Consider the following 20,975-nt stretch of genomic DNA (forward strand, 5'->3'; position numbering starts at 1 on the left):
TGACTTGTTTGCATATGTACAGACTTCCCGAATACTTTTAAGTCCCCTCACTTCTGGTGTTTTTGCTGGTTTTATTGCAGCAGTCATCCAGGGAGGTGAGAAGTTTGGTTCTGCACTTACATAAGTGCAGAACCAAACTTCTCTCACAATTACTGATCTTTTCTTTCAGTCTCATGAACATATAAGATGATAGGTAAATTCTACATATTTCTAATCACATTCAGTGTACACTTACCTTTATTTTCCTGTGTATTTTTTTTTTTTTTTTTACTAACACATCAGCGTTCTCACACAGGCAGGATAGCCCAAAAAAGAAAAACTTTCATCATCATTCACTCCATCAGTCTTGCCAGAGGTAAGGTACCTAGGTACCTACTTTAACATGTAGGTCCCATCCCACAATTACTCAATTGGTTCAAAAGTTCCTACACACTCGCTTAACATCTCCCAAAATCTCTTACTCTCCTCTACACTCCTCTCTTCTCCAGGTGCACATACACTTATTATGACCCACTTTTTGCATCCGACCCTTATTTTAATCCACATAATCCTTGAATTATACTTTTATATTCCTCTTCTTCTTCCATAACTGATCCTTCAACATTGTTGCTACCCCTTTCTTAGCTTTAACTCTCTCAGATACTCCTGACTTAATCCCATATATTTCCATATACATGTACATGTTTATTTATACACACTCATCTGAGTTTTCTTGGATTTTATCTTGATAGTTCTTGTTCTTATTACTTTTCCTTTTATATCCAAGGGGAAGTGAAATGTAGGTAGTAGGTTGGTAGACAGCAACCGCCCAGGGAGGTACTACCGTCCTGCCAAGTGAGTGTAAAACGAAAGCCTGTAATTGTTTTACATGATGGTAGGATTGCTGGTGTCTTTTGTCTGTCTCATAAATATGCAAGATTACAGGTAAGTCTTGCTACTTCTACTTACACTTAGGTCACACTACACATACATGTTTTTTTTTTTTTTTTTTTTTCAACAAGTTGGTCGTCTCCCACCGAGGCAGGGTGAGCCAAAAAAGAAAGAAAATCCCCAAAAAGAAAATACTTTCATCATCATTCAACACTTTCACCACACTCACACATTATCACTGCTTTTGCAGAGGTGCTCAGAATACAACAGTTTAGAAGCATATACGTATAAAGATACACAACATATCCCTCCAAACTGCCAATATCTGTACAAGCATATATATACACACCCCTCTGGGTTTTCTTCTATTTTCTTTCTAATTCTTGTTCTTGTTTATTTCCTCTTATCTCCATGGGGAAGTGGAACAGAATTCTTCCTCTGTAAGCCATGTGTGTCGTAAGAGGCGACTAAAATGCCGGGAGCAAGGGGCTAGTAACCCCTTCTCCTGTATATATTACTAAATTTAAAAGGAGAAACTTCAGTTTTTTCTTTTGGGCCACCCCACCTCAGTGGGATACGGCTGGTACGTTGAAAGAAGAAAGAAGGGAAGTGAAATAAGAATCTTTCCTCCGTAAGCCATGCATATTGTAAAAGTCAACTAAAATGCCAGGAACAATGGGCTAGTAACCCCTTTTCCTGTAATAATTACTAAAAAGAATAAGAAAAAAATTGCCAAAGTGGGATGTCTGAATGTGCGTGGATGTTGTGCGAATGATAAGAAAGATATGATTGTGGATGTTATGAATGAGAAGAAGCTAGATGTCCTGGCTTTAAGTGAAACAAAGCTGTGGGGGGTGGGAGAGTTTAAGTGGAGAGGAATAAATGGGATTAGGTCAGGGGTTTCAAATAGTTAGAGCTAAAGAAGGAGTAGCAATAATGTTGAAGGATAAGCTATGGCAGGAAAAGAGGGAGTATAAATGTATTAATTCAAGGATTATGTGGAGTAAAATAAAGGTTTGATGTGAAAAGTGGGTTATAGTAAGCGTATATGCACCTGGAGAAGAGAGAATTGTAGAGGAGAGAGAGAGATTTTGGGAGATATTGAGTGAATGCGTGGGGAGTTTTGAACCAAGTGTGAGAGTACTTGTGGTTGGGGATTTCAGTGCTAAAGTGGGTAAAAATGTTATGGAGGGAGTAGTAGGTAAATTTGGGGTGCCAGGGGTAAATGTAAATGGGGAACCTTTAATTGAGCTATGTGTAGAAAGAGGTTTGGTAATCAGTAATATGTATTTTATGAAAAAGAGGATAAGTAAATATACAAGGTATGATGTAGCACGTAATGAAAGTAGTTCGTTAGATTATGTATTGGTGAATAAAAAGTTGATGGGTAGGCTCCAGGATGTCCATGTTTTTAGAGGGGCAACTGATATATTGGATAATTATTTACTTGTAGGTACAGTTAGAGTAAGAGGTAGATGGGAAAAGAAGAAAATGGCAACAACAAGTAAGAGGGAGGTGAAAGTGTATAAATTAAGGGAGGAAGAAGTTCGGGTGAGATATTAGCAACTCTTGGCAGAAAGGTGGGCTGGTGCAAGTATGAGTAGTGGGGAAGGGGGGTTGAAGAGGGTTGGAATAGTTTTAAAAATGCAGTATTAGAATGTGGGGCAGAAGTTTGTCGTTATAGGAGGGTGGGTGCAGGAGGAAAGAGGAGTGATTGGTGGAATGATGAAGTAAAGGGTGTGATAAAAGAGAAAAAGGTAGCTTATGAGAGGTTTTTTCAAAGTAGAAGTGTTGTAAGAAGAGTAGAGTATATGGAGAGTAAAAGAAAGGTGAAGAGAGTGGTGAGAGAGAGTGCAAAAGCAGAGTGGGAGACGCACTGTCAAGAAATTTTAATGAAAATAAGAAAAAAATTTGGAGTAAGTTAAACAAGTTATGAAAACCCAGGGAACGAATGGATTTGTCAGTTAATAACAGAGTAGGGGTGTTAGTAGATGGGGAGATGGAGGTATTGGGCAGATGGCAAGATGGAGGTATTGGGTAGATGGCGAGAATATTTTGAGGAACTTTTAAATGTCAACGAAGACAGGGAGGCGGTAATTTCATGCACTGGCCAGGGAGGTATACCATCTTTTAGGAGTGAAGAAGAGCAGGATGCAAGTGTAGGGGAGGTGCGTGAGGCATTATGTAGAATGAAAGGGGGGTAAAGCAGCTGGAACTGACTGGATCATGACAGAAATGTTAAAAGCAGGGGGGGATATAGTGTTGGAGTGGTTGGTATTTTTGTTTAATAAATGTATGAAAGAGGGGAAGGTACCTAGGGATTGGCAGAGAACATGTATAGTCCCTTTATATAAAGGGAAGGAGGACAAAAGAGATTGTAAAAATTATAGAGGAATTAGTTTACTGAGTATGCCAGGAAAAGTGTATGGTAGGGTTATTATTGAAAAAATTAGAGGCAAGACAGAATGTAGGATTGCAGATGAGCAAGGAGGTTTTAGAGTGGGTAGGGGATGTGTAGATCAGGTGTATACATTGAAGCGTATATGTGAACAGTATTTAGATAAAGGTAGGGAAGTTTTTATTGCATTTATGGATTTAGAAAAGGCATATGATAGAGTGGATAGGAGAGCAATGTGGCAGATGTTACAAGTATATGGAATAGGTGGTAAGTTACTAAATGCTGTGAAGAGTTTTTATGAGGATAGTGAGGCTCAGGTTAGGGTGTGCAGAAGAGAGGGAGACTACTTCCCAGTAAAAGTAGGTCTTAGACAGGAATGTGTAATGTCACCATGGTTGTTTAATATATTTATAGATGGGGTTGTAAAAGAAGTAAATGCTAGGGTGTTTGGGAGAGGGGTGGGATTAAATTATGGGAAATCAAATTCAAAATGAGAAGTGACACAGTTACTTTTTGCTGATGATACTGTGCTTATGGGAGATTCTAAAGAAAAATTGCAAAGGTTAGTGGACGAGTTTGGGAGTGTGTGTAAAGGTAGAAAGTTGAAAGTGAACATAGAAAAGAGTAAGGTGATGAGGGTATCAAATGATTTAAATAAAGAAAAATTGGGTATCATATTGGAGAGGAGGAGTATGGAAGAAGTGAATGTTTTCAGATATTTGGGAGTTGACGTGTCGGTGGATGGATTTATGAAGGATGAGGTTAATCATAGAATTGATGAAGGAAAAAAGGTGAGTGGTGCGTTGAGGTATATGTGGAGACAAAGAACGTTGTCTATGGAGGCAAAGAAGGAAATGTACGAAAGTATAGTAGTACCAACACACTTATATGGGTGTGAAACTTGGGTTGTAAATGCTACAGTGAGGAGATGGTTGGAGGCAGTGGAGATGTCGTGTCTAAGAGCAATGTGTGGTGTAAATATTATGCAGAAAATTCGGAGTGTGGAAATTAGGAGAAGGTGTGGAGTTAATAAAAGTATTAGTCAGAGGGCTGAAGAGGGGTTGTTGAGGTGGTTTGGTCATTTATAGAGAATGGATCAAAGTAAAATGACATGGAAAGTGTATAAATCTATAGGGGAAGGAAGGCAGGGTAGGAGGGGTTGTCCTCGAAAAGGTTGGAGGGAGGGGGTAAAGGAGGTTTTGTGGGCGAGGGGCTTGGACTTCCAGCAAGCGTGCGTGAGCATGTTAGATAGGATTGAATGGAAACGAATGGTTTTTGGGACCTGATGAGCTGTTGGAGTGTGAGCAGGGTAATATTTAGTGAAGGGAATCAGGGAAACCGGATATTTTGTATAATCAGACTTGAGTTCTGGAAATGGGAAGTACAATGCCTGCACTTTAAAGGAGGGGTTTGGGATATTGGCAGTTTGGAGGGATATGTTGTGTATCTTTATACATATATGCTTCTAAACTGTTGTATTCTGAGCACCTCTGCAAAAACAGTGATTATGTGTGAGTGAGGTGAAAGTGTTGAATGATGAAAATATTTTCTTTTTGGGGATTTTCTTTCTTTTTGGGTCACCCTGCCTCGATGGGGGATGGTCGACTTGTTAAAAAAGAAAAAAATCCTTTCCAGCTTAGTAGGACTAGGCAGCAGGGGCAATATTATGTATAGCAATAGTAGTATCACTGGGAAACATAATGGTCCCAGGTACTGGAGTTCAATGCTCTCTTGACAGACCAAGCTGGTTACATAACCCGGAAAATACTAATAGGGACTGGTTCTGAATCTGCATACAGAAATACTTCCTTATGATAGCAGGAGGCATGGTAAACTGTGCACAATGGCCCCAATGAAATGCAGGAGTGATGTACAGTACATTAAGCTTGAAGGGGCTAATGCTCTGCATCACCCTTCCTTCAAATATAAGAGGAATTACTAACAGACAAGTTTCTCTAAGCTGTTCCTGATCAGCTGGGCTGTGGTGCCTTCGTTGGACTGTGTGGCGCAAGTGCCAGCAGCCTGACTGACCAAGACGTCAACCAAGAAGCCTGGTCTGAGACTGGGCCAAGGAACCGATGATTTCCAGAAGCATCACCAGGTAGGTAGGTATCAGTGTAAGCGGTAACATTGTCACGGGTAAGGGTGTCAGCGTAGAGGCAACACTTATCACTGGAGTATTACTGTCCTCCAATGTGTTTTAGTATTTTCTTTATCTCTTCATTTTTTTTATTTTTTTCAGGCTTGAATTGGAGAAGCAGACGATTGCTGAGACTGTGCCGGCCATTGAAGATTAAATTGAAGCGTCTACAGAAAAGGCTGGTGGATAGAATTATGCGATTGGGAGGACCAACAGCCCCATGTATTGATCTGACTGAAGAGTGTCAAGCAGACAACAAATGGATCTACGATGGATATCAGACTTTGCTGCCTAACAGTAATTTCATTTCTTCCGGAACAGCATCCTGGAGTAATGAAAATATACAGTTGGGCACAGGTGAAGACCTGTTCACCCCTGAAGCATCATCATCTGGCAGAGTTGCTGGTACTATGCAGTGGCTCTGTGGTTTACCACAAATTACTGATGATGTGTGTGCTCCTGGGGGAAGTGGAATATTACACTCTGGAGGAATTCTTCACAATAGGCTTTCTTCAAAGTATAATCCTGATTTAGACTTAAGTGAACTAAATGCAAGTGCTGCAATTCAACAAAGTTCACTAAAATTTATTCCGGTATCTTCTCCAGGAAACCAGCATTTCACATCACAGCGTTTGCAATCTGCTTTTGCCCAGCAGTCTCACTTGAGTCAACTCAGTAAGAATGAATTAGGGCAGACATCATCATATCCTGTTGATGGAACAGGCTTTCCTTTGAAGCTGAGTTCTTCCTCTTCTGCAGACATATCTCTGATTCCACTAAATTCCCCTATTATGCATAATTCAAGCAATAGTAAAGTAAACAGTGATATATTGAAGCCACTGTCAAGGAAAAAATATGGTATTTGTGATCCTCAGTCAAATGTTCAGGGACTGAAAGTTAGTGAAGGAAGTCATAGTGATTTGAGAACAGGTGTAAAAATTCCTAGTGGAGTTAGGTATGGGTCTTCAGATTATCAAGGACAAAATAGACACCATACACCCATCCAAACTGAAAAAATGCCAAAGGGCAGTCAAAATATTTATTCCCATTTAGTGCCTCACATATCAGAGAGGGATAGTAGTACAGTGTCACTTGACAATACCAGCATTTCTCTCTCTAGTTTAACACACAATGCTACAAACTCTATTGAAATAATTGATCTCTCCAGTGATGATGACGACATTCGGGCTCGTGGCCAAAGTGAAGCAGACAATGCCCCACAGCAGCTGGATGGCCTTGCCTGTTATCCCCATACTGGTGCTAAAGTGCCAGATTCCTCTGATTATTCCTTGTCAAAAAATGGGAGTAGCCATTGGTCGTCAAAACAGAAGTCCCACTGTGGAGCCGGACGCGTAGGGGACTTGGCGACCAATGGCGAGCCGCCGAACGTCCCGCCCAGTATAGCAAATTCACCCGTCCCACGTGTTTTGTTCCTACCTAATGCTACAGTTCCACCACCAGTCACCCAAGGCCCAGAAACAAAGGGCAATAGCCGTAAGCGAAAAAGTAAAGAACCTCCACGTGTTGGTGGAAAGATGATAATTTTAGATGTATCTAATAAAGGGGTGAAGATGTCTACAGAGAGGGAAGTTACAGATACGTCTCCACTCTCAAAAGGCTTTGTGTCTAATGTTGCAGACAACCAGATAACTGTAATCCCTGAAGAGATTATTCCTGCCACTCCAGAGGAGTTGAACAGTGCTCACTTATCACCTTTAACTGAAGCTACTCTTCTCAAGGTATTGAATAAGAATGGTGCCTTTGGAAGCAGAAAATATTCCCATAAGTTATCTGAGATGTTTATAATAGATAAAGACATTAGTTTTAAGTCTCCTTTTAATGTAGATGAAGATATCTCGTTCAGTATTCCACCTGCAAAATGTAGTAACACTGAGTATAACAACACCACGGAGCCTGTTACTCCATTATCAACAACAGATGCACAAGATAAACACTGTACCGCAGTGGAAGCTCCAGGTGATGGAATTATTGGTAGTATTGTGAATACATTTAATAAGGGTGTGGACCTCTTAAAATCTGTAATAGGAATTCATGGAAGTAGTGATACAAGGCATAAGTATATGGGCAGTTTGACTCTAAGTGAGAATGTGTCATGTAGGTGTCACAGTAGAATGTCAAGTGTAGGAAAATCTTTTCAAGAAGAAAATACTGCGAAACAAAGTGTAGAAGTTTCATACAGTGAACACTCACGTAAGGAAAAGTGTCTAAGTATGGAAGTCCTCAAACTTCTTGGGGATGAGTGCAGGGAACTTAGGTGTATGGGGTTGGGAGAGCTGAGACACTTAAATCTGCAGGATACTAGACTAACTAGAAGATCGTTAGAAAGATTTATTCCTAACAAAGCCCGAAGAAAAAACAGCATCAGTTTAAATTACTGCCAAGATCTAAATCCTACAAATAACTGTGAAAATGTAACTACGTCACGATTACTTTCCACAGATAACTGTAACTTTAGAGCTATTACAGAATCTAAAATAAGTGGTACTTCTAATTCATATCACCTGGGTCCTTCAGTGATACCAAGGGATTATATACCTTGCACAGATGAAAACGGGAATTCTTCCTCATATTTGACTTTTGATGAAAATTCGTATGAGAATTCACCAAAGAATGTTTCTAGACAAGGAAGTTTTGGCTTGTATTCTGAAAACACTAAAGAGTACAGAGAAACTATAATAGACAATGCACTTCGTGAAAATGGATATTCAGATAAAAATAATCAAAATCGGCTAGTTAATACCTCTAATAAGCTTACAAAAAGCATAGTACACAGTGAACTGCCTGTCAGAGACCAAGTTGAAACAGGTAACAAAAATAGTGACACAGCAAGAGGTATAAATGATGTGCCAAGTATGAAAAGAAGATTAGGTAATAATATAAGTACCACAGAACTTTTAAACCTAGCTCATGATGAATGGAAGGAGATGCAGCATAAAGGATTTCACCCAGTTAAGAACATTACTCCTGCTCTGATGACAATGGGGCAGTTAAAGGAACATCGTACAAAACTGCAGAAATGTATTAAGAAATTTAAAATTAGCCATGGGAATTCAATGTTTGTAAAAGAATTGCAATCACTTGCCCGAGATAGTGAGGAAATTAGCTGCATGGGTTTGCATCACTCAAAATTTGTTAATCCAGAGGTAAAGAAAGTATTAAAAAATACCCAGTGTGAAACTGTAGAAGGTAAAGTTAGAGATGGTGTGGAGGTTTCAGTCATGTCCCAGTCAGATGTAAGGCCTGAGTTTATGGGTGAGACTGCAGAGGAGTGTGGTGCTTTACAAGCTCAAATTCCAGCCCCTGAAGAATCGCAAATAGATAAGTGTTCAGACAAATATGACAATGTGCCATTAGTTCGGAGCACTGCTGAAAAAAATTCTGCAGCAAATAGTTTATCTATCAAAACTGGGAAGGTTGAAGTGTCTGAATCAACTGCTCAACCAAAGGCTCAAAGTACAAAGCCTAGAAGGTTTAAATCTCTGCATAGAGAATTAACCAATCTAGGAAAAGATGAGTATAAAGAGCTTCGTGGAACAGGCTTCCATCCTTCTGATTTTGTTGGTTTAGAAGATGTAAAATATCTGAATACCAGTTCAGATGAAGATGATCCTCCTATATACCACTCAAAAACAAAGTCTCCAAATCGACACAGAAGTGAAAAAGTTCAGAATTCAGATACGAGAGGGAGAAAAACATCAGAAAAATTAGTGAAAATGAACCGTGAACTTTCTGGTCTTTTGAGTGATGAATGCAAAGAACTCAAAAGAATTGGAAGATGTTTATTGAAATCTAGTTCACACTTTCGGAGACATTCACACCTGGGAAGTATCAAGAGACTTGTTGGAGAGAGAGACTACAGAACCACCCGAAGTACTTTACCAACAGCTTCAGTAAAACCTTCCTTGCCCATCCTGCTTAAATCTGGCATTAGAGGTAGCCCCACAAAAACACGAATGCGTTGTCAAGCACGAAGTACACGGTCCCAGAGTAACGTTGTCAGTAGTTATGAAGTGTACACCATCCGAAATTCACACAGACAAATTTTACGCACTGAAACAGCTATGTGTGTGTTAAATTACATTCTGCCAGTTATACATTAAATCCTTTTTCTTATGAAGATTGTGTTTGTATCAGCATTCTTTAAAAAAAATAATTTGATGAAATCTTTCATTTAAACTGAAATGGTGTAACTTGTTAAACTTCTAGGTCTCCCATATGATACTAAGGAAGAAAGCATGTCAGTGTTCTAATCATATTTATGGAAACAAAATGAATTTTCTTTATGAATGTAAAGGTTTGTATAGATGCTCATAAAAAACTTGCCCCTTATGTCCTATGTTATAATTTTTTGCAGTTGTCAAGCATGTATAATACAGTAATATGCAAAGTTAAATAATGTACATTGCTAAAAAAAAAAACTATTGTATCTATATTAAGATTTGTTTTTCAGTGTACTTTATGGTATATTTGAGATCTTCAGTTATACAATTTCTCTACAATTTAGAGGGGAAACTTAAGGTGATGCATCAGTTTGTCCTTGACTATTACCAAGCTGATGAATATGTTGTCTAAAGTTTCTTCTCCAAAATGTGGGCTAACTGTGACTTGTTCCAGCTCTGTCATTGTAACTTGTTCTTTCAGTAAGTTTTTTTCCTTGAGTAGCAACCAAAGACAACTTTCAGAATAATAATGGCAATCATCATGTTTGTTTTACAGTATTCATGCAATTTGTGTGTGGCCAGTTTTTGGAATTAAATATTTATATTTATACATGTTAAGATACATGCTGTAAAGTAAATGTTAACTGTCCTTTATACATTATTACGAATACATATTATATCCCCCCCCCCAATAGTTCTTGAACTCTTCACTTCCCTCAGTTACTGAAGTGTGTATGCTAACAACTTATAATTACTAATGTGGTTGTGTTGTGTTTTTCAGGCATAGTTTGCAATCTTGGCATGTAAACATTGATTGTTTTACCAAACAAGCAGTGTAAATTCATTATTTCTAGTAATTCCACTAAAAGATGCAAGAATTATTCAACTTTAATACATTTCATTGCTGCTACAAAATGTTATTTAAATGTAAGCTGACCTAAGATTAGTTAGGTAGAATTAAAATATATTACATTATTTCTGGCCATTTTTTAAATTTAGCAAGGTTAGAATTTGTTATTTTAAATTTTAGGTCAAAACCATTTTTGCATACCATGTTAATTAACAAAAGTATATTTTTCAAAATGCGAAAGTCAATTTATAAAGAAAAATTTAGAGTTTATTTGACCGAACCTGCCTGAAAAACATGACAGCTATCTGGAAAAGCAGCTCACTTATCCAAGTAATTTGCAACAATTCCACAAAAACCACCAAGTTCCTTCAGATTTAGTTCATATTTCAGTATTGTTGCCATCCTGAATGAAGTGATAGTGAAGATATTGACAGTATTCTTATCTGGTATATTATAGAACTAAAACTGTAAGCCATCAGATGTTTGAAGCTGCTTGTTTGACTGACTGACCACTCTGATAAGCATGGTAAAGTGTGTGTTTGCAGAGCAGTTGCCAGAGTCTAGACTTGTTCTGCAAAAACACTGTCATGCTGTGAAATGATTTTCTTCTTTTAAATGACACAAAGTATTAGTATTTTGCTACTGTATGTACAAAAATTTTAAAAGATTAAAGAAAGAGGTGATTTATTTTGAAGAGTATTGCAGTGCATTATGCTGTGTGATATTACTATTATGTAAATACAGTAGGTACATAGTTTGTGTTTTACTCAAATGTCTTACTGTTTGGCTATTGGAGGAAGCACACAACATTTTACAGGACTATTGTTTAGGTTTCTTGAGTAGGTACCTGTCCTTCATGGGAACAATAAGCAAAATTAGTTACGTGAGATTTATTGTAGCAAGATGTTATAATTTCTGGGATTACATGATAATACTTTTTATTTTACAATGCTTTTAAATGGCAAAAACTGCCATATTGATTGCAAAATTAAAGTAGTATTTAAGGATAACGTGGGATTCAGCATCTACTTTCTGTAGCTAAAATATTTGGTTTCTTGTTGTGACCACCACCACCATGCTTGTAAGGGTATCAGTATCTTCTCTTAGGATTCACTGCTATGTAGTGGTCCTTGTTCTTTAAGTAGGCTGTTAAGCCTAGCCCTGGTAGGCCAGCAGATGCATAACCACCAAATGGGTTATAATAAGACCTGTGCAAGGAGACATTGTTTCCTGACAACTACCATCACCATTGATACGAGTGTTTTCCGAGAGAGTGAAAAGCTTATTAGATTGAACATCTTCATTAGCAGTAAACACTGGTAGATTTCATTTTTATTACTGTATTATCATTATTCTGAAAATGTCAACAGTGTTGTTGCTGAAGCACTTCAACTGTCGTATCCTGTCTTCTGTCCAGTTCAGCATACATTTCTTCGGATGGATGACATATTTGTTTCTCTATCTCTTGTTATTTAACACTTCAGAAAAACTCAGAATTTCCATCACTCTTCATTCAAAATCTCTTTCTCGTAACTGACCCTTATGGGTTTAGCTCTTTGATTTATAATAATAATGTTGATTTTTCTTGTAACAGTTATTTTCCACCAAGGCAGGGTGTTCTCTGCCCCTAAACAAAAAAAATAATAAATTTCCCATTGCTTCCTTCCTAAATCATCTTCCTGAAGTACAGGAATGTCACAATGAAATGATCCCCCAAATCACAAAATCCCTACCCATCATTCTAAAATACTCATCTTTAAAACTCTAGTCCGACTAACTAGTTTTTAAGAACCCTTTCCTAGATATTACCATTCTCATGCATCAACAGTATGCCACATCCCTAATATTGCTTGCCTGGATCTCATCTCTTGTGCTGCTGGACAATCAGGCTCCTACATCTAGAAACCATCTTCGTGCTCTCCCTTTAGTCCTTCTTTGTCAGAGTTTTCCTCCACCTCATATTTATACATTTTATATTGATCTTTCTTGCTCCTCCCATTCTACATGACAAAACCATCTCAACCCTTATTCAGCTCTTTGAATTATGCAATTTTCATTTTAACATTTTGTTCTTTGCATGGTACTGTATTCACACCACACACATTTTCACCAGCCTCTTCCTTGCTGCAGTATTCAGATACCATTCTCCACATATAAAAGCTTTTGTGCTAATATTTACTGATATACTGCATTTTTTTTTCTATCCATCCATTAGCAAACTATCCACAAATTACTTAGCACTCTTACTTCCTATGTCTGTTCAGCTGGTGACACATCCACACCGAAATACAGTATTTAAATGTTATAGATTTATATCCTCTATCTGAGCATTAATTTAACATTAGGTGAGAATGACAAATCTCGGAATAGGCTTTAGAAACCTTAGTAAAGAATCCTTTCTTTTCAGGACACTGTGAACAATGTAATTAAGCCTGTCTTAAAATTCACAGTACCATGATGGAACCCTCATTTGATAAAGCATGTTAAGCAGAGCTGAAGCGAGTGAACAATAGTAAGTTGTTAAAAAAAACGAACTGACAACTCTGGACAAGAGGACTAGGGAAGACATGATTTTTGATATGCAGTTCTTTAGAGGAATTAATAAAGCGGATGTGGACAGACTGTTGGAAATGTGAGGAAAAGGAGCAAGGGGACTTGGAAGATAAAATCACAGGTAACAGGGATGTTAGGATATAGATGTTCGGTATCACTATTGTTGTCCTTGATGAGTTCCGAGTTTATCTACTCACGGAGCCTGGCCATGGGCCGGGCTCGTTTTGTGTTTGCCTGGTCAACCAGGTTGTTGCTGCAGGTGCCCAGCTGCCCCACATATCTATCACAGCCTGGTAGTAGAAAAGGGGAGTGAACTAGATGTAACAATGGAGGCAAACTCCATATAGAGTTAAGAGTAGATATGATAGGGCTGAAGAGAATAGAAACCAGCAATGCTCTTTGACAAAGCGTAGAGTCATGAGTTAAGACTCAACTCCTATAAATACAAATTGGTGAGTACAAATACTTGATTACACAGTTATCTACAGTATAAAACTTTTGAGTCATGATATGCTTTCATAGGTTGTAACATTACTGTTTCCTTAAACAAGGGATTGCTTATATTTGATAGTGTAATAAATCATTGCAAGATTTGACTGCATAAGTAATGATAATTCCCATTCATTAGTGTGTCTGATGAACCCATCAAAAATATAAGTTGCAGACTTCGTATTTTACAAAGTTGCACAAGGTCATACATACCTTTCAGAAAACCCAGTTGTTTTAAGTTTTATACATTACATTACATGGTAAATTTTATTAGATAACCCTAGAGCAGAAATACCTTGAATTTAGTGGTTAATTCCTTCCCCATTTTTATTGTTCCCCCCTTCCTTGCTGTCACACAGCTTCTATGTGGTAATTTGAGGTTGATTTAAACTACAATCATGAGTGTGATGTAAAAAAAGTGGAAAAAAGCATTGTCCGTTTGCTCAAATATTTTTTATTGGTACGTCAAATATAAAGTACAGCATTTGTATGCATGTGTCGGGGTTAATAAGTTTGCAAAAGTTTTGTTAAGATTGTATGTTTAGACAACACACGGTAGATAAAAAATTAAAGTATGCTTAAATTGAATTAAACAGTTTATATTATAAATTGTTAAAATGTTGCATTACAGTTAATGTAATTAAATGCTATATCTTAAGTGTTCATGCCTAGAATTGCCACGTAGTTACATCTGAAGCTGTTGTTGTAAAGGTAAATTGATCATTATTTGTTGTTCATATTACTTTCGATACTTGAGCATCACAAATTAAATTATTTAAGAAGTATGTACGTTCAGGTTAATCTCATCAAAAGTTCTCTCTTGTGTTTCTGTAAAAAAAAAAAATCCTGATATGTAATGTCATATATTTAAAGACGTTAATATGTAGATTATTTTTGCATGGTGTTTGCAATATGTTGAGAGCACTCTGGAGACTTGACATATGCCATTTTATTTACAAAAAAAAAAAAATATTTTGTTAGGGGGTGAGACATTCGATCTAAATTAAGATTTTAATAATAGTCTTTTGAGTAATGCAGTTTACTGAATTTTGATACCACATGAAATGAGAGAATAAAATCTGAATACTTTAGTTCATAGTTTTACATGAATAGTTTTTGTAGTTTTCCCACTGGGTGTACTCGATCAGTTCGGTCGTGTGTGCTTTTTATGAACTTTGATTAAAAATATATGCTTATGAACTGATGATTAGTGCCATTGATAGACAACATGTAAATAGATCTTGACCTGTTTGTATGGTACCAGAAAAATCTGCAACATAAATTTCTGTATTTCATCATGTGAAATTAAACACAGCAAAGAATGGACATTATGCAAACTTTGTATAAATAATTTTTTTTATTTATATCACTGGCTTGTCTGAGTACTGGAGTGAGTATTTTATTGTTACTCATGTTTTATAATAAAAGCTAAAATTAATAATTCACGTATAATTTGCTATGTCCTCAGAGCTATAACAGGAAGTTATAGGTCCACAACAAATTTAGAATATTGATAGGCGATAATGGAGTGTACAAAGCATGTAAAGAAGATACTACTTATGATGATTGTTAGTATAAGATTTGCATCCATCTTGGCCACATCTTAAAGTTGTGCAATAAATTTTTCATATAGGACATCACAAGGGTCACTCGTTAAGGTATTGATGCACAGTTGTTTACATATACTGTAATTCTTTGCCAAGGTCACTGCACTATACCTGAAGGGTGTTGAGGGTAAATGTCCCTGCAGCCCACTTCCATGACCATTTATGACAATTTATCACTTATAAACAAAACTTTCATGCTTTAAGTTTCGCTTCTCTTCAGTATTGTTATGGCTGCCTTATTCTCAACACTAGTGTATCCCACCAGAAGCAGGTCAAACACCAGGTGCCACAGGCATTTCAAAAAATATGAAGAAATTTAAAACAATTTGCCACATTACATTTTTCTTATGACTGCAGCAATTGCCAAATGATAGTCCCATCATGTTAGACCATAACACCGCTTAACTAATTTCCAAACTCATAAATCATGAGAAGAACATGCGAGCTTTTTTCCACCTGCCAATTTGTATGTTTTGTACCACTGTTTAACATATTTGCTACTAACCACTAGTGTGACATGTCCAATTGTGTTTGATGTATTAATGCATCAAGTACTTTTGAGCCACATGACAAAATGTCTTAATGTTTTCCTGTCATGACAAAGATAAATATAATTGTCAGTTGTTACACTTTTGCCGTATTTGAGTGCATTGTTTGTGTTGCTGTGCAAACCAAACTGGCATAAAATTTACTAATTCAGGTTTTTTCATGTATAACATGTCATAAAAGGAAGTGTATAATATGGTACTAAGGAAGTTAATTCTTCAACTTCTTTCATAGAGAATACCCCATTTACTTCTTGGTCATGTGTGTATATCTCTGTCTATTAATGTAACTGTTGAATATATTGTTAAATTTCACTCCTAGTTAGGGCCTTAAGATTCATAACTCAGCACCATTGGTTTGTGCAGTACCAACTTTCATCTTGATGCTTTGGAATTTGCCAAATATTGTTATAGATTAAAAAAGTGGGTATGATGAGCTTTGGTGGGATTACAAGTGGAATATAATTTAAAGCCTTAAATTTTAGACGAGATTCAGGGTTACAGTAATTACTTGAGATTAGCTAAACTTTATCCTGTAGCCATCTTTAACCAGCTATAATTTGTCATCTGATCAAATGTGACAGTTACAATATTACAATTTATATATATAATCATAGTTTTCTAATGCTGTCATCCAACCATAAGTTGGCCATTAATATGAAACAGGATTAGTTATATCAGCTCATAGCATACTAATGCATATTTACCTGTTATGTGCTAGAGGGTTGTACGCCCCCCTCCCACACACAAAAATACCTTTGAACCTCATTTACACTATGGTAATAAGTGTTAAGCAATTGCAAATTTTGGGCTTGGCCTTAAATAATTTTTTTTCCAAACAATTTATTCAACTTGTAATTACAGCATCATATGTAGGTTGTCAAGAGTCAATTGCAAACATTATTTGGTTGAATACTTTTTTTCCTTTGTCATTTTTCCTCTTTGTGCCATGCCTACTTGCCTCTATCATTATGTAAGAAATTAAGTTTTTCTCAAATCACTTCTAAAAAGATAGAGAGTACACAAGAAATATCCCAAAGAGGTAATTACAGGATGTTGAATAGCAGGGGGAGGAGGGTGAATGCTCTTAAGATGAATATTGAATGCAAATCCATATACAGTTGAACAATGAAGTATGTTACAGTACGTATTCTGTCCATGATTCTTCTATTATGTATATTACCCATTATGCAAACCACAAGAAGAAATAGTTCTTGACTGCATTACACCAAGAACCTGAGATTAATACCACAACTTATATAAATTAATATTTCATGCTCTGTGTAATATTCTTCCAATTAAAACTTAATTTGCATGCTCCAGTTAATTTTTTTATAAGGTTTGGTCATAATTTTGAAGCAGGAAACATAGATTCTTTTGTTACGTTTAAAGCTTAAGTGCACAAGGGTTAATAAAGGTGCCTTTTACTTGTACATCACCAGTCAAGAATATTCCCTGAAATGGAGTGAAACTTTCAGTGCATATACACTAAGATACCTCAGTGTGTGGAAGCAGGACATAATTCTTAACTTTGTAATTTCATTTGTGCCAAGATTTTCTTTTGAGACCTTTAACCCTTAAACGGTCCAAACGTATATATATGTTTTTTTCAACATCTGAAAGTATGTAAAAAAATGTAGATCTTTTTTGTTTTACATTTGAAAATATGTAAAAAAAAGTAGATCTACGAATTTGAATGTTGATCTGTTTGGACCGTTTAAGGGTTAATACAGTATAATATACTATACGTATATGTAAATCTTGTCACCCTTGAGTGACCTTGTGTACTCTAAATATTTCTGTCACAGTATAATAGACAAATACAAAACATTTTGCAAGCTGGTTTGGCCATCTTATAAGTGAAGTAATTGTCATTTAAGAGATTATATGGTGGTTACGAAAATATAGACCACATACTGGTCTAGTGTAATTTTATTTTCAAGGTAGAAAAAATGTACCACATACTGTACTTCCCATCATAATGCTTCTCAGGATGATCAAGCTAACTAATATACCACTATAAGCACATATTTCTTCCTTTTTGAAAAAGTAAGTCGTGGTGGTGGCAAATAATTTATATTTACTGGTCAACCGACTCAATATAGTAATTACTCCAACTCACCTGCTATCTGCTTTAACTTAAACTGTACTGTTATAATAGTGCCACATTTCACACAAGTTTTATAATAATAGTGCCACATTTCACACAAATTTTAGTGTAATTTCTTTGCCTGTTTTACTGCTTCCAACCATATCCTTGTTTATATCTTTTAAGGAAGCTTTTAGTAGTGATAAATCCTTAACATTCCTGTATTTCTTGATCCAATGTTTGCCACATCAAGGAACATCTATGCAAACCTTAAATCGTTTGTTTTATAAACTTGACTCAAACTCTAGTAAACCACCATTTCCAGTTACAATGTGTGCTATGAGTTAAGTGTATGCCTAAACATGTATAATATATACTTTCAGCATCATAATATGGATCATACTGAATAACTTGTGCCTGTTTAATATTTAAAAGTGATTATTTTATGCAGGTAAAATTGTAAATTTTTCTTTTATTTGCATCAGAAAAACTAGTATAGTATACTTGAGAAAAACAGGTATACTCTGGAGTCTGTAAATGGCAAGCCAAATTTAGTTGAGACACGCATTAGATTTCTATAAGGATGGACACTAATAAAAACAAAGTTGTTTCCTCAATTGTAAATAGGTATTGTATATAAAATTTAGTTTTAAGTCTTGATTAAATAAGCATATACAGTATAAATATAAATATATTTATTTATAAGCCCCCTTTTGTAAGTGCCACTTCAAAAGTAGTAGTGTGTAATGCACTAAAACAAAACTGGAAATAATTTGGGCAAGTCATGTTGACTAAAATGCAATTCAAACTTTAATACTGGTTACTTTCTCTAGCTATCTTTTCAGGCAAAAATAATTTAAGTTTTAAGGTTGGTAGACTTTCTGTAGAGCTTCATTTTTTCCCCCAAACATTGTGAGTAACAATTATTATTTAACCCTAAGTTTGCTTTGTGCAGATTATGATCTGCCTAAATCATAAATTTTCAACATTGAGTTTTATTGCATAACTTTCTGAAACCAGAACATTGTGCAAATGCTGAGCACTTGCCAGTTACTTTAATGGTAGAATACAAGACAGTCTAGAAACTATTTTTACACAGGCTTGTATATTAGTAAGCTATAATAGAACCACTAATTTCATCAGATATAAACATTGGCTTGAGAATCCTAAAGCAACCTTGCCAGTGCACTATGTTGGTTGCGTTAGTGTCAAAAGTGTGAGTGTAATTTGGAAAGAGATTTAGTGTGCATTTGTTTTATTGCAAACAATATTCACTGCAGTACTGGTGATGCACAAAATAATATTGTGACCTTGCCACTGTATCTTGAGCCATTATATCAAAGTTTTAAACTACCTTTTTATGTAACTAGTGTGCACATAGAAAGTTATGTATGCATAGGTGTATATTGTAAAAATACATTTACATATAATTTAACCACCCACTCATTATGTTTTAGTTATTAAGTTTGATGTTTACATCAAGCAATTTGTAATTACATATCCACACTTATTTATTATACACAAACCATTATCAATAGGTGAACCAACTCCCCACCCCCACAAATTATTTTCATAGTTACTGATGATATTCTCTACACTAGAGACTTGTAAATCAGCTCTTCCTTAATAGTGATGAATTTTTATATTTGGACAACGACAGCTGAAGTGTGTGGTTGCATACTGGAGTGAGCAGTGATGTGTGAAATTTGTACAAGATACATGGATAACAAATGATTTAGGTAAATAAAATGAATATTTCTTAAAAAGTTTTTTAATCCCTTACTGCTATAATTTTTTAAGATTTAATCATCTGGGCCACAATCTACAAAATCTGCCAACATTTCATCGAGAGTGGGACCAATAACGGGCTCCTGGAAGGGAGAGGTTTTTAGTACCAAATGTTAATTTATTATCTTGGGAATGCAATATTACCCTTATTTTTGATAAGGGCGATACAGCAGTGCTGTTTAGCGCTTCTTTTTTTATTATAATAATAATCTAGGGGATACTGGAAACATTTCTTAGTGCACCGATATAAATATATAATGGACAGGTTCCACGATGCCAGTGAGGGAGGGGCTTCCTCATGTATGATTCAGATTATTAAAAATGAAGTGCTAAACTTGTATGATCCAGAGGAAGGTAAAGGTAGCTAATTCTTAAATCAAGTGTCCTTCACCAATATGAAGACTAGCACTGTATGAGCCTGGTGCTTTACAACTTCGTTTTGGTTATAATGGTAATGTAACATCTTCAAGGTATGGGGACAGGTACCCTAATCTTCACACTATGGGCAATTCTGAAAATTCTTCAATACTCTCTATCTGCCATTCTCTCAAAGTCCCACCTCTATAAAATGAAGACTGACTAAATGTGCCTTCATGCTGAAGGGCACTTGCTCCAAGAAATAAGAACTATCCTTTGTTTCCTCAGATTACCTACCTAATTTTCCAAAGACACTGCATACTCCCTACAGTTTAGCATATCCCCACAATTATATGGGGAAGCATTAAGCCTGCACAGGTTGTTTCATTACTATATTCACAAGGAAGCACTATACCTGAATTATTATTATAATCAAAAAAAGAAGCGCTAAGCCACAAGGACTATACAGCGCTGCAGGGCAGGAAGCGAGGGCATCAGGTGGCAAAAGGGAGATGGATGAATAATAGGTTACGGATAACAGCGGGGCAGTGGATGGTGAAAGGGTAAAGGGCAGCAAGAGACTGAACTAGAAAGGGTTGAGGGGAGTGCAAAAAGTATCAGAGTTTGTGAAGTCAATCAGTCGTTATCAAGAAGTCAATGAGAGAGTCAGGATTAAAGGAGGGTCCATCAGCAAGAAGGGAAGGTAAAGAGAGAGTAGTAGAATGAAGACGTTGGAGGTAAATTCTGCGTGCTCGTTGATAGAGACGGCAGTCTAACAGAATGTGGCTAATTGATACTGGAACTTGACACTGCTCACAGAGAGGAACAGGGTACCTCTCCATGAGATACCCATGAGTAAGACGAGTGTGGCCAATGCGAAGGCGGGAGAGAGTGGTCTCCCAACCTCGGCACTGATGACAAGAAGACGGCCAGTAACCTATGCTCGGTTTAATAGAATGAAGTTTGTTACCGAGCAGAGTTGACCAACGTTGTTGCCAACGGGTGCGAAGGTGGGTAGCTATTGCAGCAAAATAGTCCAGAAATGGAACACCTCGATAGGAAATTGGTAGGTCATGTACTGCTGACCGCGCAGCAGTGTCTGCCTGTT

At 36.6% G+C, this 20,975-nt stretch overlaps 2 protein-coding genes across 4 annotated transcripts in view; one reads left to right on the top strand and one right to left on the bottom strand.

Moving 5' to 3' along the window:
• LOC128687064 (uncharacterized) overlaps positions 1-19,488 on the top strand; it is a gene marked incomplete at its 5' end in the record, with an annotated part of 39,532 nt that extends 20,044 nt beyond the window's left edge. Inside the window, 1 exon segment of the mRNA XM_070082673.1 lies at positions 5,511-19,488. Coding sequence (XP_069938774.1) covers positions 5,511-9,529 — 4,019 coding nt within the window.
• Positions 19,478-20,975, bottom strand: part of LOC128687065 (proline-, glutamic acid- and leucine-rich protein 1-like) — a 32,246-nt gene continuing 30,748 nt past the window's right edge. For all 3 annotated transcript variants that reach the window (XM_070082675.1, XM_070082674.1, XM_070082676.1), the window contains exon 15: positions 19,478-19,593. In XM_070082675.1, coding sequence (XP_069938776.1) covers positions 19,525-19,593 — 69 coding nt within the window. In that variant the 3' untranslated portion in view covers positions 19,478-19,524. The remainder of the gene's footprint in view (positions 19,594-20,975) is intronic.

Source organism: Cherax quadricarinatus, chromosome 7 (assembly GCF_038502225.1).
Source record: "Cherax quadricarinatus isolate ZL_2023a chromosome 7, ASM3850222v1, whole genome shotgun sequence".
Lineage (NCBI taxonomy): Eukaryota > Metazoa > Arthropoda > Malacostraca > Decapoda > Parastacidae > Cherax > Cherax quadricarinatus.